At 39.9% G+C, this 16,295-nt stretch overlaps 1 protein-coding gene across 2 annotated transcripts in view; it reads right to left on the bottom strand.

Annotated features, from left to right (window-relative positions):
- ndst1a (N-deacetylase/N-sulfotransferase (heparan glucosaminyl) 1a) overlaps positions 1–16,295 on the bottom strand; it is an 86,706-nt gene that overhangs the window by 17,368 nt on the left and 53,043 nt on the right. For both annotated transcript variants that reach the window (XM_037542894.1, XM_037542893.1), the window contains 7 exons: positions 10,639–11,581; positions 9,748–9,876; positions 8,552–8,896; positions 6,192–6,279; positions 5,011–5,165; positions 2,330–2,515; positions 381–509 (listed from right to left, as the gene is read on the bottom strand). In XM_037542894.1, coding sequence (XP_037398791.1) covers positions 381–509; positions 2,330–2,515; positions 5,011–5,165; positions 6,192–6,279; positions 8,552–8,896; positions 9,748–9,876; positions 10,639–11,163 — 1,557 coding nt within the window. In that variant the 5' untranslated portion in view covers positions 11,164–11,581. The remainder of the gene's footprint in view (positions 1–380; positions 510–2,329; positions 2,516–5,010; positions 5,166–6,191; positions 6,280–8,551; positions 8,897–9,747; positions 9,877–10,638; positions 11,582–16,295) is intronic.

Genomic DNA, 16,295 nt, shown 5'->3' with positions numbered 1-16,295 from the left:
GTCAATTTGGCCAAATTAAGCTTGTACTTTATTGCTGCGTTTACATGCTGCAGAGTGGGGGGAAAATGCAACCGTTGAATTGGATGATTATCAGGAGATAATCTGTTTTTTTTTAGGTAGAAAAAGCAGGTGAATGCTATGTACTGGTTTATTTTTTTTGCTCTACAGTACTGGGCATGACAGTATATTACTGGGAGACAGACAAAGCAACTAGACTGCTTGTCACAATGAATAAGAACAATTAATTGTCAGCTAAATTTTCATGATTGTGAGCGGCCCCATTTTGACTCCCAAAACACATCTCAGCATCCACCTGGTTACCTGGCCTGATCCATCTGTTATAGGTCTGAAAGGTGAGCGGGCTGTAAAACGGTACTCACTGGGTTGAGCAGTACAGTGAGGAAGAGCTCCCCTCCGTCGATGAGCTTGTCCAGCTCTTGAGGGCCTCCAGGGTAATCCTTATAGAAAATAGTGTGAGTGAAAAGACCACATGTTTGCCTGGGCAGCACCTGAAGAGGAAAATGGTAATACGTTAGTCTCACAATTAGCATTGTATGAATGCAATTTCTGAAAATACCCTGGACACCTCTGGACACACTTGCTCTATCTACCCACATATACTACTCTCCTGGGCTAAGGCGAAGTGTGAGCTTCTCTCTCTCCCCGGCAATAAATAGAGCGAGGCCTAATGCAATATTCATAATCTCTCTCAGAGCATTCATGAGCTCAGGGGGTCTATATGAAAATCAATGAGAGGCAGAACACACACAGATGTGAATATAAATCTGCTCTCAGCAATCAGCTAACCACTCTCTGCTGTCCTTCTGCCTCCTCTGCCTCAAGGACAATCACATGGGGGGCCACCAGCAGGGGAGTGAAACCGAGCCAGTAGGAAGACAGACGGAAGAAAATGATACAAGCAAGCCAAATCTCACATTTTTAGTGAAGAGGGGTGAAACTGGAGAGTAAATCCACTGAGTTTATTACAATTATTAGCACTGTAGAGGTTAAAGGGTGAGTAAAGAAGAAGCTGAGATAAAGGTGAGAAAGAGAATAGTACTGTAACAGCTCAACAAAAATAGAATGAGTGTGGAAGTGTGTGTGTGTGTGTGTGTGTGTGTGTGTGTGTGTGTGTGTGTGTGTGTGTGTGAGAGAGAGAGAGAGAGAGAGACAGAATGAGCAAGAAAGTGAAAAAAATGCAAAAAAAAAAAAACAGCAAACAGAAGAATTTACTAAGGAGAGGCAAAAGATTGAGAGAGATAAATAGACAGTAAATGTGTGTGGGGTAGGCAATGTGATGATATTTAGCATTATTATGATCAATTATATTACTTTTTTTCTGAGCATATTGTACATATCGTTTATACGTAAAGAATACTAAATGCATTTTTCTTTACAAGGAGAATAATTAGTCTTGTTTAAAGTCTTGTTTTTGATTTAGCTCAGTATGTGAAACACTGAATACAAATCACTTTATTCAAAGTTTCTGATTCAGCATTAATAAGTGTGCCACTGTTCTTGATTGTCTGTACCAACTTATCAGAACATTAGAAACATGAAATATTGCCATCTTGTCGTATGGCCAATACTACAATGGGAAAATTAGGGATGAAACAATATAATGCATTGTATCACAGTATTTTGTCTTGGATCAAATAGTATTGCAGCATATATATGTTATTGAATCAAATTGTGTAACCGTGTATTTTATTGCATTGTCTCATCACAGTGTCAAATTGTAAACTGCAACACAGTTTATTGTATTGAAACTCAAACTCAAACTGCATCGTAATGTATCATAGTGCATCACAGCATACAGTATTGTATGGAACTGTATCACAGTGTAATAAACTGAAACTATAACAAGGTATGGAAGTGTTTTGTTGTAACTAGCATTTTAGCTTGTAGCTATTATGTTAGCTCTGGGTAACATTACCTTGAACAATAAAATTGTATCAGTTTGTGTAACAGGGTATCACATTGTACTGTATTATAAAATATATTGCACTGATTACTATTGCAGTGTATCGTACTGTAGTGTATCACTAATGTATCAAATGTACTGAGATGTACTGTATAAAACTGTATTGCTGCAATACGCGTTGCAACATACTGTATGGCAGCACATGATTTGTACTAATTTGTACTGCAGCATACTGATAAAGCTAATGAAAAAAAGCAAAGCATGCACGTCCTTAAAAAATATCTAAATGATTTCAATTACCCTATTGTAGTATAACATTCACATCACAGTGGTGAGAATTAAATCATTTTAATATTGTGAGTGACAGTGTGCTGACTTCAGTTCATCGTCTGTGTCCACACTCACACTGATGCCGCTGTGGACAAAGCCTCGGCGGTAGCGGGCTGGTTTGAGGTGAGGGTACTCCTCTGTGCTGGTCACTTTGATTCCCCACACTTTCTTCCACGCATCATACAGCTGCTCATGCACAGGATATACACCCGAGTGGTGAGGCGCCACTGCATAACCCAGGTTAGTCGGGATAGAGTGTTCCTGCATATTCACCAACAGAAACACATAGTAAATATTTAATTATCACTCTTTTTCTGACTTCTTTTTGATCGACTAGTAGGTAAGACTGGGACAACACAATCTTTTGCAAAACCCCAAACATCCCTGGTCAAACTCCATGATTTGCTCATGTTCTCTGTAAAAATAAGTTAACACATCATCTACAGTGAGCAGTTAAATAAGGCATTTTCCTCTAATTTGAGTGAACAGTGTAGTTATTTTTTGAGTTTAACATATTGCGGGGGGGGGAGGGGGATATGGCCTCTGCAGAAGTTTATACACTATATTTCCAAAACTATTCACTCACCCATCCAAATCATTGAATTCATGCATTCCAATCACTTCCATGGCCACAGGTGTATAAAACCAAGCACCTAGGCCTGCAGACTGCTTCTACAAACATTTATGAAGGAACGGGTCACTCTCAGGAGCTCAGTGAATTCCAGCATGGTGCTGTGATAGGATGCCACCTGTGCAACAAATCCAGTCGTGAAATTTCCTCACTACTAAATATTCCACAGTCAACTGTTAGTGGTATTATAACAAAGTGGAAGTGATTGGGAACGACAGCAAATCAGCCACAAAGGTGTAGGCCACGTAAAATGACAGAGCGGGTGCGCAGAAGTCACCAACTTTCTGCAGTCAATCGCTACAGACGTCCGCAAACTTCATGTGGCCTTCAGATCAGCTCAAGAACAGCGTAGAGATCTTCATGGAATGGGTTTCCATGGTTGAGCAGCTGCATCTAAGCCTTGCATCACCAAGGGTAACACGATACGTCAAATGCAGTGGTGTAAAGCACTGCCACTGGACTCTAGAGCAGTGGAGACATGTCCTCTGGAGTGACGAATCACGCTTCTCCATCTGGCAATCCGATAGATGAGTCTGGGTTTGGCGGTTGCCAGGAGAACAGTACTTGTCTGACTGCATTGAGCCAAGTGTAAAGTTTGGTGGAGGGAGGATCATGGTGTGGGTTGTTTTTCAGGAGTTGGGCATGGCTCCTTAGTTCCATTGAAAGGAACTCTTAATTCTTTAGCAGACCAAGAGATTATGGACAATTTCATGTTTGTGGGAACAGTTTGGGGACGGCCCCTTCCTGTTCCAACATGACTGCGCACCAGTGCACAAAGCAAGGTCCATAAAGACATGGATGAGTGAGTTTGGTGTGGAAGAACTTGACTGGCCTGCCCAGAGTCCTGACCTCAACTCGACAGAACACCTTTTGGATGAATTAGAGCGGAGACTGCGAGCCAAGCACAAATTATTATTTTTTTTTTTAAATTAAGACTCACAGTTTAAAACATAACACGTGTTGCACAATGTTTTTCAGTTGCGTGTTGCTCGCTTCAGAGAGCATGAAAAGGTATTGCTGGGATGCCCTTCTTAACTTCTCTTATATATTTTATTTAATTACTTGTTTGTCTGAAGACAAGATGGAATGGGATTCTTCTAAATCAACACAGAGGAATTCAGCTGCAAGTATCTGTGCAAGTACTCCAAATTACCACAGACTGCTCAGATTGAAAGGTCCAGCACTACACACAATAAGAATAAAAATTCAGTGATGACCGGTCTTGTTATTATGTTAGCGTAAGACTGTAACTGAAGGAGCTTCAGATTTAGACCATTATTAAAGACTATTTGCAAGAATTATTGCTGTCAGTCATAAGAAATCAGACACTGTAGATTCAAACTGAATCTTGTTGGTAATTACTAACAGTAGCTTTACCTTTGTAAAACTAATCAAGGGCTTAACTTGTACACACTCATATGTCAGAGGTACCAAGCCTGCTTAAGGAATTTAACTTCCTGCAGAGTTGACTTTGAACTGTACCACACTTGTCCAGAAAATCAAGGTATACAGCATACTGGATAGAGAAAGTCCTTATACCAACAACACCCAACAACAGGAGGTAGAGCTTCCTCAACTTCTTAGAAAATTATTGATTCTGACACCGACTGTAAAAGATAAGATCTAGATAGATCAGTAGTGTATGATGAATTAGACTGAAGCACTTCATTTGTTTAATACTCTAGCTTTGGCTAGATGCAGTAAATACACATTATATTGCATTTTCATGTAACCATATTTATCAGATCTCTTAAAAAATACATATATATGAAAATTTACATATTGAACAGCCTTAATGCCAGGGAGTTTACATAATGACAAATAATTTCAGCAGCTTTATTCAATTTTGGATAGAACATCATCAAAAAAAAATCCCTTTAAAACTAAGAGAACCCTCAATCTAAACATACGCTAGTTTCTACGACAGTCTATTGTACATAAGTGTTACATGTGTCTCTAATATAAAGCTAAACTACAAGGTTTCTACACATTGCCTGAATTAGAAGGCTACAGACTAATAGACCGGGAAGTGACATTATCTGTACAGGGCCTGTGCTCTGACCCCTCCCCTCTGTTTGAGAGAGAGAGAGTGTGTGTGTTTGTGCGTCAGTGTGTACACACTCACCTCAGCGAAGTGTCTGTTGAGGAGCATCTGCTCTGCTAACACGCTCTGGTTATGAAAGCGGTGTGGCTGCATGTGACTCCACATGTGTGGAAACCACCAGAACTCATTAACATAAGACAACAGCAGGTCATCACCCAGATCCTCCTCATCAGTACCTACACACAAACACACAATCTAATTAATAGAGGACAGTAGCAGGACAGCACCTAGGTTTTACTCATTAGCACCTACACACACCCACATATTTCTTTATATATTTATAAAGACAGTAAGATCACCACCTTGATTATCATCAGTGCCTACAAGCACACACACACACAACATAAATGGCGAACACAATCTGTCTCTCTCACACACACACAGACACAAAAACATCAAAACATTACTAGCTGCATATTTCTGGTTAATGGACTATTCTCAGTCCAGCAGAGACACTGAAGTGTTTAAATAAATAAATAAATAAACAAACAAACAAACAAACTAAACACAACTCCAGCAGCATTGCTGTATCTGATCCACTTGTACCAGCGCAACACACTAACACAACACCATGGTCATGACAAACAGGGAGCTGAAAAAGTATGTAGAAAAACAGATGGATTACAGTCTGTAATTTTAGAACTACAGAGTGCTCCTATATGGTAAGTGGTGCTGACAAAATGTACAATGAGTGCATCTACACTGAGGTGTACTTCTAGAAGTGGCCAGTGGGTGAATATTAGAAAATTGTATTGGGGGGGGGGAAGGGGAGTATACATAACAGCTCATAACTGTGCATCCATAAGGGTTGTTTTCAACTTAATCAGATATCTGCAGAGAAGGGGGGGGGGGGGTGCAACAGCAAAATGAATAAATAAATAAATGAATAAAATAATAAGAATCTTGAAAATTAATGTAAAGCTGTTTTACTTCTTAAGTGACAGCCTCCGTGTTAAACAAAAACGCAACATCACGCAGAGGTACACATTTTTAAACATTTGCCTTAAAAAAATAAACACAGTCAAGAAAATTTTGTAAGTTTTTGTTTTTATTAAAATAATGGAGACTCCCTCAGATAAGTACATGAGCTAAAACAACAAATAAAGAAACGATTAGCTCCATGGCAGCAGAGGAGGTGAAAAATGTACAAATAAAGCTTGATTGTCTTGATTGTGAAAGTTGAAGTCTGATGCATCACTGACCTGCGTGGAAGAACTTCCCTGAGAAGCCGAGGTTAAAAGTGAAGTTTGGGATCGACGCCCGCAGTTCGTTCTGCATCTCCAACAACGCCTAGAGAGAGAGGACGCTGAGAAGTCACACACGTACTCACATATACAAACACAAGCAGAAACGTTTACTATACACATACAGTACACCTTGCAAGGAATTGAAACCCCTTAAAAGTCATCAGGTTTGTCTGTTACTAATGACACTTTGATATTTTGTGCTGTGTTAAATATTATTTCAAAAGACTTACCCTCAAAATCAATTAATGATAAGTGATTGATTTTATCAAGAAAATATTCTCACAACTGATCTCTACTTGAGAATCATTAAAGAATCTTTTCTGGATCTGAAAGGCACCTATAATTCAAGGATCAATCACCAGACTGTGAAACTGAAGGAAAATGAAGACCAGAAAGCACTCTAAGGAAACTAAAGATAGTTATAGACATCCACAAGAAAAAAAAAAGTCTAAAAAGTAGTCTCCAAGTGTTTGGATATCCTAGTGAGCACCACTGGATCAACTGTGAGGAAACAGAAACTGCATCATACCCTCAGGCACTGCCTAGACAAGTATGTCCCTCAAAACACAGCATTCGAGCAAGAAGGTGACTTATGAGGGAAGCCAAAAAGAGAGGACGACAATCCCTCCGCATGAGCTACACAGTTCTGTGTTGAGACTGGAGTGAAAATGAGCACCAGTCAACAATATCAAGAGCTCTGTATACAACTGGCCTGTATGGGAGTGTGGCTAATTCAGGAAAAAACACATCAAAACACATCTGGGAGTTCGCCAGAAAGCATCAGAGTGACCTCTGGGCATCTTCTTTAAAAAGGACGGATGGACTGGGCAAACTTCAGGGAGATACTGTAAGACAACTTGCTTCAGTTTGGGAGAAACTTTTCACCTTTCAGCTTGACAATGATCCCAAGCACAGGGATAAAGTAACACAGGAGAAAGTGAATAATAAAAAGATAAATGCTTTACAATGTCCAAGTCAAAGTCCAGATGTCAATTCAATCGACAATCTGTAGCACTATTTGAATATTGAACCAACCTGAACAACCTGGAGCAGACCTGCCAAAACAAATGGGCTAAAATCTCTCCCAAACATGACGAAAGGCTGGTAGAAACGACTCTGACAGATGTGGAACTGAGTACTAATCTGAAGAGGTTGAGCACTTTTAATACATTTTAAAAAATGCCAATGAATTGTGACTTTGAAAAATAACTTCAATAAAAATACTGTCTGATACAATCAAACAAGTGTCATTTGTAATGATGACTTAAGGGGGCTAAGCACTTCTACTTTTTATTTGCTACTTCTACTGTTTTGGTTGGAGACAAATGTTTTTCATTTTAACTCCAATTTTTGCTTGAGTAGTTTTATTTGATGGATAGCACTTTGGTCAGCTTTTGCTGTTTTTAAGTGTGCTTTAGAAAGTTGATGTTGCCTTTTTAGTCTATCTGCACTTCAGACAGCAAGCAAAGACCAGCAATGTACCCCGTGTTCAGCCACAGCAGGAAGTAGGGATGGGGGGGGATAACAGATTCTTAGATGCATCACGATTCTCCTATATGATAAATCAGTTAATGCAACAAAAAACAAGCAAACAAACAAAAAAGTATAATTAAAGTAAACCTAGAATAGAAAGCAAGTCTAAGCCAGTGAACCTTGTTAATGACAAATATAGGAGACATTCGCAATGTTGGCTATAGAAATAAAAATGAAGATGCATTGAGAATCATATTAGGAAATGTTTTATAAACAAGTCTTGGCAAAATTAGTTTATAAAGCACTGATGAACAGAACTATAGGCTGCTGGAGATCTTCTTTGATTAATCAACCTGGTGACACCAAGGTGTTTTGACACCTATGTGGCCTACAGAGTTAAGTGCTACATGCATTAAGCTTGCTAATTGGTCAAGTGAAGAAATTATTCAGGGAAGAGTAGCCACAACCAAACGCTGTACTTTAGCCTGCCTGGCTCTCAGAGTTGTTGGTTCTTCAGTTATCTTACTTGAATATAAATCGACGAAGGGTGTTCAAACGTTTGTATGTGACGGCACACACATTATTCTAAAAAAAGTCACAAGAAATCTCTGCTTTTGGTTATCTACTGTGATTTTTTTCCCCTCACAGCAACCAGATACTGTCTACTTCAACCTGCCGAACATCCTAAATATCCATTTCACCTTTTATCATGCATTAAGTTGTTTGCCACTCTCCTCCAAGTGTCTTGTCTAGCTGGGCGAGTGTGAAATGGCCTTAACAAATCAGCAAGATCCAAATGAGAGAGCCAGAAAGCAGTCAGTGCCTGTACAGCTCTCCCTTACCTTCACATCAGACACCTTCATCCGTGTTCCCTCTTTTCCCACAAAGATGTCGTCGATGTCCACCAGCACGTATCTGTCCAGGGACAAGGACAGTCTCTTGGCCGTGAGGAAGGCCACAGCGTCCACAAACACCAGCTTGTGGAGCCAGAAGGCCAGGTTATGACCGAAGAGGACACGTTGGATACCGTCGTGGAGACCCAGGTCCTGCACCACAGAGGTGTGAAGAACAGCACGCAGCCCCATGCTCTCTGCTGACTGGGTCTTAGCCAGCAGTACAGGCTCATATGTGGAGTGATTAGACTGGAAGACTGTCCAGTCATCACCAGGAAGAGGACCTCTCACTACCTGAGAAAGAATTTAGCCAGAAATGGTCCTTTAAAGATGCTATAAAGACCTAAAGGTCCTTTAAAGACCTATAACATGCATTATGCAAAGACATCATATAACACTGGGAATATTTTAGAAAATCTCATTATTGTGGCATGACTTTAGGAGGCAAATAGGCATGTTTACAATGGATGTATCAATAGTTAATTGTTCACTTTGACTGGTGTGTCATTTTAAAGTGATTAATTCGAAGAAGAAGGGAGGAAAAAAAAAAATCCCCTTACCCCAAAGGTCAATTGACAAAAGACACGTTTAGGTGTCCACTTCTTTAGTTTTGCAATGAAGTTTACAAACCTTAAACAGATGGTTTGATGCAAGTGTGTAATCAGGTATGCACAGTGGTAACTTGTAGCATCACATCAGCTCCAGAGCAAAACTAAAGAATTAAACTAGGATCTTCTACAGAGAACCCATTTCTGCACATTCTACTGCATTTTACAAATTATTTAGTGAATTTAACCAAAAAAGTGGCATATGCAAATGTTAATATATTTTATTTGTTCCCTAATATGTTACATTCAATATACTGTAATTATGTTGCTGTAAAATCGTAGGAAACTGTCACATAACCCATTTTTACTTAGAAAATCAACAAAAAAATGTAATATCACCAGGGGGTTTGCAAACTTTTGCATACCACTGTATGTCTTTGCTGATGCAGTGAAGGCCTCATCCAAAAATCAGAGTTACAAACAAGTCTTTGTTTTTATAGTGAGGCTACAATGATCACCAAACAGCCATTGTAACAAACAACAGTTTTAACTAATAAAAACATAAAAAGAGCTGAAAGAGCAGACATGTGGACAGACCTCCTGGCCACGAGTGATGTGCAGTAAAGGTGATTTGGGGTTCACTGTGCAGTCCTTCAGACCCAGGTTAGAGTGCAGGAACAGCGGGAAACCTTTCAGCTGAGCACTGAGCAGACTGTTCTCATTTGCCTACATGTATATGGCGGAAAAGAAAGACAGAGAGCATCTGACTACAGTAGTGGTTCAAGTGGGGCCAGTGCCTCTGTGACAAGTCAGATCCTGTGTAACCCCCTCAGATACTGATAGCACTGGGCTTGTCATATACTGACAGCTGCTATCAGTTGTTTATGCTTTTTATTCTCAGAGAACAATAAGGTGTAATGTAAATGATCCCTCTAACATTATGCCCCCCCTCCCAGGAAAGAACCACCAGAGCTAAAATGGACTGTGAAAGTGATAAATTAGCAGATTCTAAATCCATTTGGTATGGTGAGGTCAGACTATAATAATGCAGGATATCACATTAGTCATATAAACCAACACAGAGAGAGAGAGAGAGAGAGAGAGAGAGAGAGAGAGAGAGAGAGAGAGAGAGAGAGGAAAAAAGAAAGAAAAAGAAATAAAGAAAGAGAAGGAAAGAGACAGAGAGAGAGAGAAAGAGAAAGAAAGAAAGAAAGAGGGGGAAGAGAAAGAAACAAAGAAATAAAAAGAATGAAAGACATGGAGAGAGATGGAGAGAGAAAGAAAAAGTTAGTAGGTGAGAGAGAGGGAGAGAAAAGAAAACGAAAGAGATAGAATAAGAAAAATGAAAAAGGACAAAGAAAAGACAAGAAGAAAGAAAGAAACAAGAGGAAAAAGACAACAAAAGAGAGAAATAAGTGACAGTAATACAGAAAGTGAGAGACGAAGAAAGATGGAAGAGAAACAGGAATGTAAGTTAGGATATCTGACCTTGAAGAATCCGATGATTCCCACTCCGTACTCCACACAGTATTTATCCAGCAGCTCTCTGTTCCAGGCGTCCATGTTCACATACTTCAGGATGTTCTCGTACACGATCAGAGCGAAGCGTCCTCGGTCCCGATCCGTTAATGTGGGCATATCTCCCTTACCGGGAGAAATCTCCGTCTGGTAGCGGAATCGGGCCGACTCCAGAACCGCCACAATCTCCTGGCCGAGCTGGGAGTACTGGCTCTCCACAAACACCAGAACCACCGGTTCCGTTCTGGTTCCATCTGCTGCTGGTGCTCCGCCCACTTCATCTCGAAATGGGAGGAGCCTGGATGGGACGATATAATCATCATCACAGTTCCCTGGCCCACCTCCGGCGGAAGGTTCGAGCTCACGCTTGACAGTGTACAGGAAATAGGCGGAGACAAAGACGCTGAGCATGCACAGGAGGAAGAGGAGGAAGAGGCTGGTCTGGAGAGTGAGCTGACGATGGAGACGTCGCACGCGGGCCACACAAAGCATCATGGGGATGACCCCCCTCCCCCACACCTCCGCTCAGATGTAAGCAAATAAACAAACAAGGGAGCAGATCAGGTGGTTCTTAAGATTAAAAAGGCAAAGTGGAGTCCAGTCTCTGTGCATTTACATTCACTCCTTCACTTTAAGTTTGGAATCTTTGTCTGTGTATAAAAGCATTCAGAGCAAAGGAGAAAAGTGAGCTTTGCAGCATCTCCTCCATATCCAACCCCACTATGTCACCATGTCTGGTGTCAGTAGCTTTAATGGAGACAGTCTTGATAGTGGGCAGGTCCACAAATACATGTGAGGCTGCTGATTGGGCTTGGATCCTGTTAGTCATAGAATTTTCCCCTTCCTATTGAAGCAGTTCGATGGATTGGGAGAACTTCCAGTGTAGACTTTCATTCCAGAAACGTATATGTACCTATAAAAAAAAACAAAAAAAAAAAAAAAAACAGGCGAATAAATAAGACACAATGGGTATAAGAATGATTCGAGATGTTCTATAAACCAAAGTCTTCAGTTCTACACATAAATATCTACCTCCATGGCAACAAACCATTTGGAAGGCTTACCGATGGGGTGTACAACTCCGGTCCTGGAGGGCTGGTGTCCCGAACAGTTCAGTGATTTACCTGTGATTTACCTGATTACACTTATCTGTTAATTGCCAGGTTAAGCAGATGTGTTTGATCAGAGAAACATTCAAACTCTGCTGAACAGCAGCCCTCCAGGACTGGAGTTGTGCACCCCAGGCTTACCAGAAGTGTGAGCTTTTCTGTCAAATCACAAACAACTAGACCACAGCTAGATGGCCTGGCAGGACAATAAACATTTTTTCTGTGGAAGAAAAAGCCTTCGCTGGGGTCACTCTAGCCTTTTGGCCTATGGGTTGATTTAAACAGAATCCACAAAGGAGGGGTGGCAACAATCATGTGTTTTAAGGTATTTTTTAAATGAATCATTTTCATTATGATAAACAACAAAGCCTTTTTTATTGATTGTAATCTATCACCTGAGAGACATCAGCTTTCAAAAGCTGCCAATAATTCTGGAGGACACTGTCGGTACTACGGGCGAAAGCCAGTCTTGCTCTCATGTTTGAGCTTGCGTTTGACAATATACAGGAAATAGGCAGAGACAAAGGTGCTGAGCATGCACAGGAGGAACACTGTAATACTGGTATACTGGAATACATCAGTAAAATCTTTACGTCACCTTGCACATATTATACATGATTGATTGTGCTTTCTCACATGAAAGATGCCAGTTATACAAAATCACGTTCTCTCAAAAGAGGCATGCTAGTTTTACAATTAGCTTTACAATTAGATTAATTCAACAAATCAGTCTTGCAAAATTACTTAAATCATAAATCAAATCTGTAATCTTAACAACTTGACTTAGTTTATGATACATATAATATTGTAATGAACACATCACTTGGTTTTGGCCCTTTGAGACACGCTGGGTAATTATTATGCTATTTGAATCTAATAAAGTGCTACATGGAAAGTAAGAGGCAATCAACTATTTAGCAGAATGTGTCGTGTATAATTATTCTATGACTATTCCATTTTGGTTTAGGTGTAGCAACAGTCAAATGCAGTGCGAGTGAATGTTCCTCCCTCAGGTTATTACATCAGCCAAAAAAAAAAAAAGAACAAAAAAATTATTATATTATGTTATATTATATTATATTATATTATATATATGGTCAATTTTGAGCAAAAATCTTAAGTTCTCATCTTGTCTGATTCTGATCATGCATTCCTAACAGATACCCCTATCACTTCAGAGATCATGTTCCTGTGTGTATCTGTCAACACTGAGTGTGCAAAATAAGTCCACTGACTCATCACATCTGACTGGACGTTTGCTTGAGAACATGCTTTTCTTGTGCCACCTGATCTAACCAAAAGCAAAGAGCCTGTGTGAGAAAAATAAAGTGGACTAAGGTATTTCTACAGAAGAACAAACGAATGGCTACCACATCTGAAAGGGACAATTACTTAGTAGTTCTTTGTGTTGGAAGTGAAGAAAGATTATGTAAACTAGTGGATATAAAAAAACAGAACATGAAGAGAAAGCAAGTGTAAGCCTTTCATTTATCAACTAACTTCTATCAACTAAGATATTGGAATCTGAAGGAGCTGGAGAGGTTCTGTATGGACGAAGGGTCTCAGATCCCTTGCCATGTGTTCTCTGGTCTCATTAAGTATTTTAGGAAAAGACTTGGAGCTGTTATCTTTGTGAAGGAAGGTAGCACAAAGTATTAAATCCAGAGGAGCCAACTGTGGCACACAGATTTGAGAAAAGTATAGTGCTGTGAAAAAGTAACTGTTCCTTCCACTTTTCACATACTTGTTAGACTTGAATGCTTCAGACCATCAATCTACTTTTAATATTAGACAACGATATGCCAAGTAAACAGAAAATGCTGTTTTTAAATAACAATTTCATTTATTGAAGAAAAAAATGCTGTTCAGCCCAAACTGGACCTATGTGAAAAAGTAACTGCCCCCTTAGCTAGTAAATCAAACAGTTAACCAAATCGAATTGACTACTGAGTTAAATTTCACTAACTACACCCAGACTAGTTGAATCTAAACATCACTTAAATAGGACCTGTCTGGCAATGTGAAGCTGGCTAGAAGGTCTCAAAAAGCAGCACAATATGGTACAAACCACTGCTGACCAAGAGGAAGCCAAAGTCTCGACTCTCATTTGCCAAAAAAAAGAAAACATCTATATGACCCCCCAAACTGTTTGGATAATATTCTGTGGACTGATGAGTTAAACATTTTGGAAGACATGGTCCCGTTACATCTGGCAAAAAGCTAACACAACATTCCACTATAACATCATACTAATAGGGTGATGTTCTGGGGCTGCTTTGCTTCTGCAGGACCGGGACAATCTGCTCTCAATCGGAAAATCCTGAAGGAGAATATCCTCCCGCCAGTTTGTGACCTAAAGCTCAAGTGCAGTTGGGGAATGCAGTAGGACAATGATTCGAAGCACACAAGCAAGTCCACCTCTGTATGGCTCAAAAGAAACTAAATGAAGGTTTTGAAGTGGCGGGTCAAAGTCCTGACCTGAATCCCATTGAGATGCTGTGGCAAAACCTTAAACAGGCAGTTCATCCTCGAAAACCCTCCAGTGTAACAGAATTAAAAACAATTCTGCAAACAAGAGTGGACCAAAAGCGATGAAAAAAACCTTGTCATGAGTTATCGCCATCGTTTGCAGTCGTAACTGCCAAGGGTGGCACAACCAGTTATTGGGTTTAGGAGGGCAAGTGTTTTGAAAACCGGATTTGAATAAATCTATCTTCAATAAATGAAATGTTCATTTAAAAGTGTTTAGACGTTATCTTTATCTTACATTAAAAATAGTTGGATGATCTGAAACATTTAAATGTAATAAACTAGCAAAATAGAAGAAATTGGGTGAGAGACAAATACTTTTTCACAGCATTATATTTCATAACAGGATTTCATTTTTTCTTTAAATCGCTAACCTTCAAACAAAGGTTTTTGTTAATATTTTAAATGAAAGATCAAAAGGATTAGCAATAAACTGTTTTTCAGCCTGTTTACCAGGGTTGCCAATATTCACGGAGGGCACTGTATGAAAAGAGTTAGCCGTACTTTTAAAGGACTTTTCAAAGACCCTCAGCAAGAGGGCAATAAACCACCTGAAGAGAGGAAAACACACATTATGTGTGAAAGTGTGTGTAGGTGTGTGAAGGACAGTATCCCAAAATAAATAAATAAAGAAAGAAATGAAAAGGCACCGAAAGTCACGCACACACACTCATGCACACACCCCTAGATCCCTTTAGTCTATGTCTTTGAGGAGGAGACGAGGCGTTGAGCATGTGGCTGCATATCAAAGTCAGATTAACGCTGAAGAGAAAACACACACACAAGCACAAGCAGCTCCCCTCAGACAAACACATCAACAAGGACAAATCTCTCTGATAAGAGATACAAAAATCCCTCACCATCTCAAGTGTGACTGTTTTTCACATGTGGGTTTCGGTGTCTGTTCATCACAGGTTAAGGAGAGATTCACAGGGTGAATTTGCATAGATTTCACAGAGCTTTTTGATGGGATATGAGAAAGTGGGGCAGTGTAATTGCTTGCCATCTCTTCTGTAGGGATATAAAGCTAATGCATTAAGCAGTGGATCTAGATCAGTCTTCTTATAAGGCTTTCAGTGAATCAATCTGGAGCTGGAGCTTTTGAGAGCGGAATTATAAATACAGTCAGCCCACGATGGCCTTAAATGATTCCTAGAAACAACTGAAATAGTGGTAAGAGATATTAGAACCTTATAGGCAACTAGTTGTGAAAGTGGTGGGCTGCAACATACGAAGGAGAGTCTGGTCACTAGTGCAAACAAACTCTCAAATCTAGAACCATGACAGAAGTTTGCAACATGCAAATGAGCCTCTAACCAACCACCAAATGTTTTATTGTGTGCTGGTGGCATCCTGACCAATCACAGATGTTCTTTGGGTGTTTGCATGAATCAAAGCATTCAAATAATCTAAACATGTAAGCTAATTGTGGTCAAAAATAATGTAGGCTTTTACGCAAGTATACCACTGGTTCAGTAACCAGCATCCTGTGTGTAGTGTCCTGTGACTAAACAGACTAGTGGATGACTGACAACTGTACAGCAACAGATGAGCTGCTGGCTCTGACTTTACATCTATAAGGTGGACCAACAAGGTAGGAGTGTCTAATGGAGTGGACAGGGAGTGGACACAGTGTTTTTAAAACTCCAGGAGCACTGCTGTGTCTGATCCACACACACCAGCACAACACACACTAACACACAACCACATCAGTGTCACTGCAGTGCTGAGAATGATCCACCACCCAAATAGTACCTGCTCTGCTGTGATCCTGACCATTGAAGGGGAAATGCCAACTACATATGAAGAGAAAGAGTGCACGCATGTTTAATGGACAATGAGTGCATTTAAAATAAAACAGCCCTATAAACAGCAAATTAATTATTATCTTAGTTTGTTAATGATAATTATATTATTGTAATCCTACATGTTTATGCAACTTCACAACAGGGTTTAACATTTATGACCTTACAATGATTTCAAATGTTT

Source organism: Pygocentrus nattereri, chromosome 11, assembly GCF_015220715.1.
Source record: "Pygocentrus nattereri isolate fPygNat1 chromosome 11, fPygNat1.pri, whole genome shotgun sequence".
Classification (NCBI taxonomy): Eukaryota; Metazoa; Chordata; class Actinopteri; order Characiformes; family Serrasalmidae; genus Pygocentrus; species Pygocentrus nattereri.
This window is presented reverse-complemented; position numbering and strand designations above follow the sequence as displayed.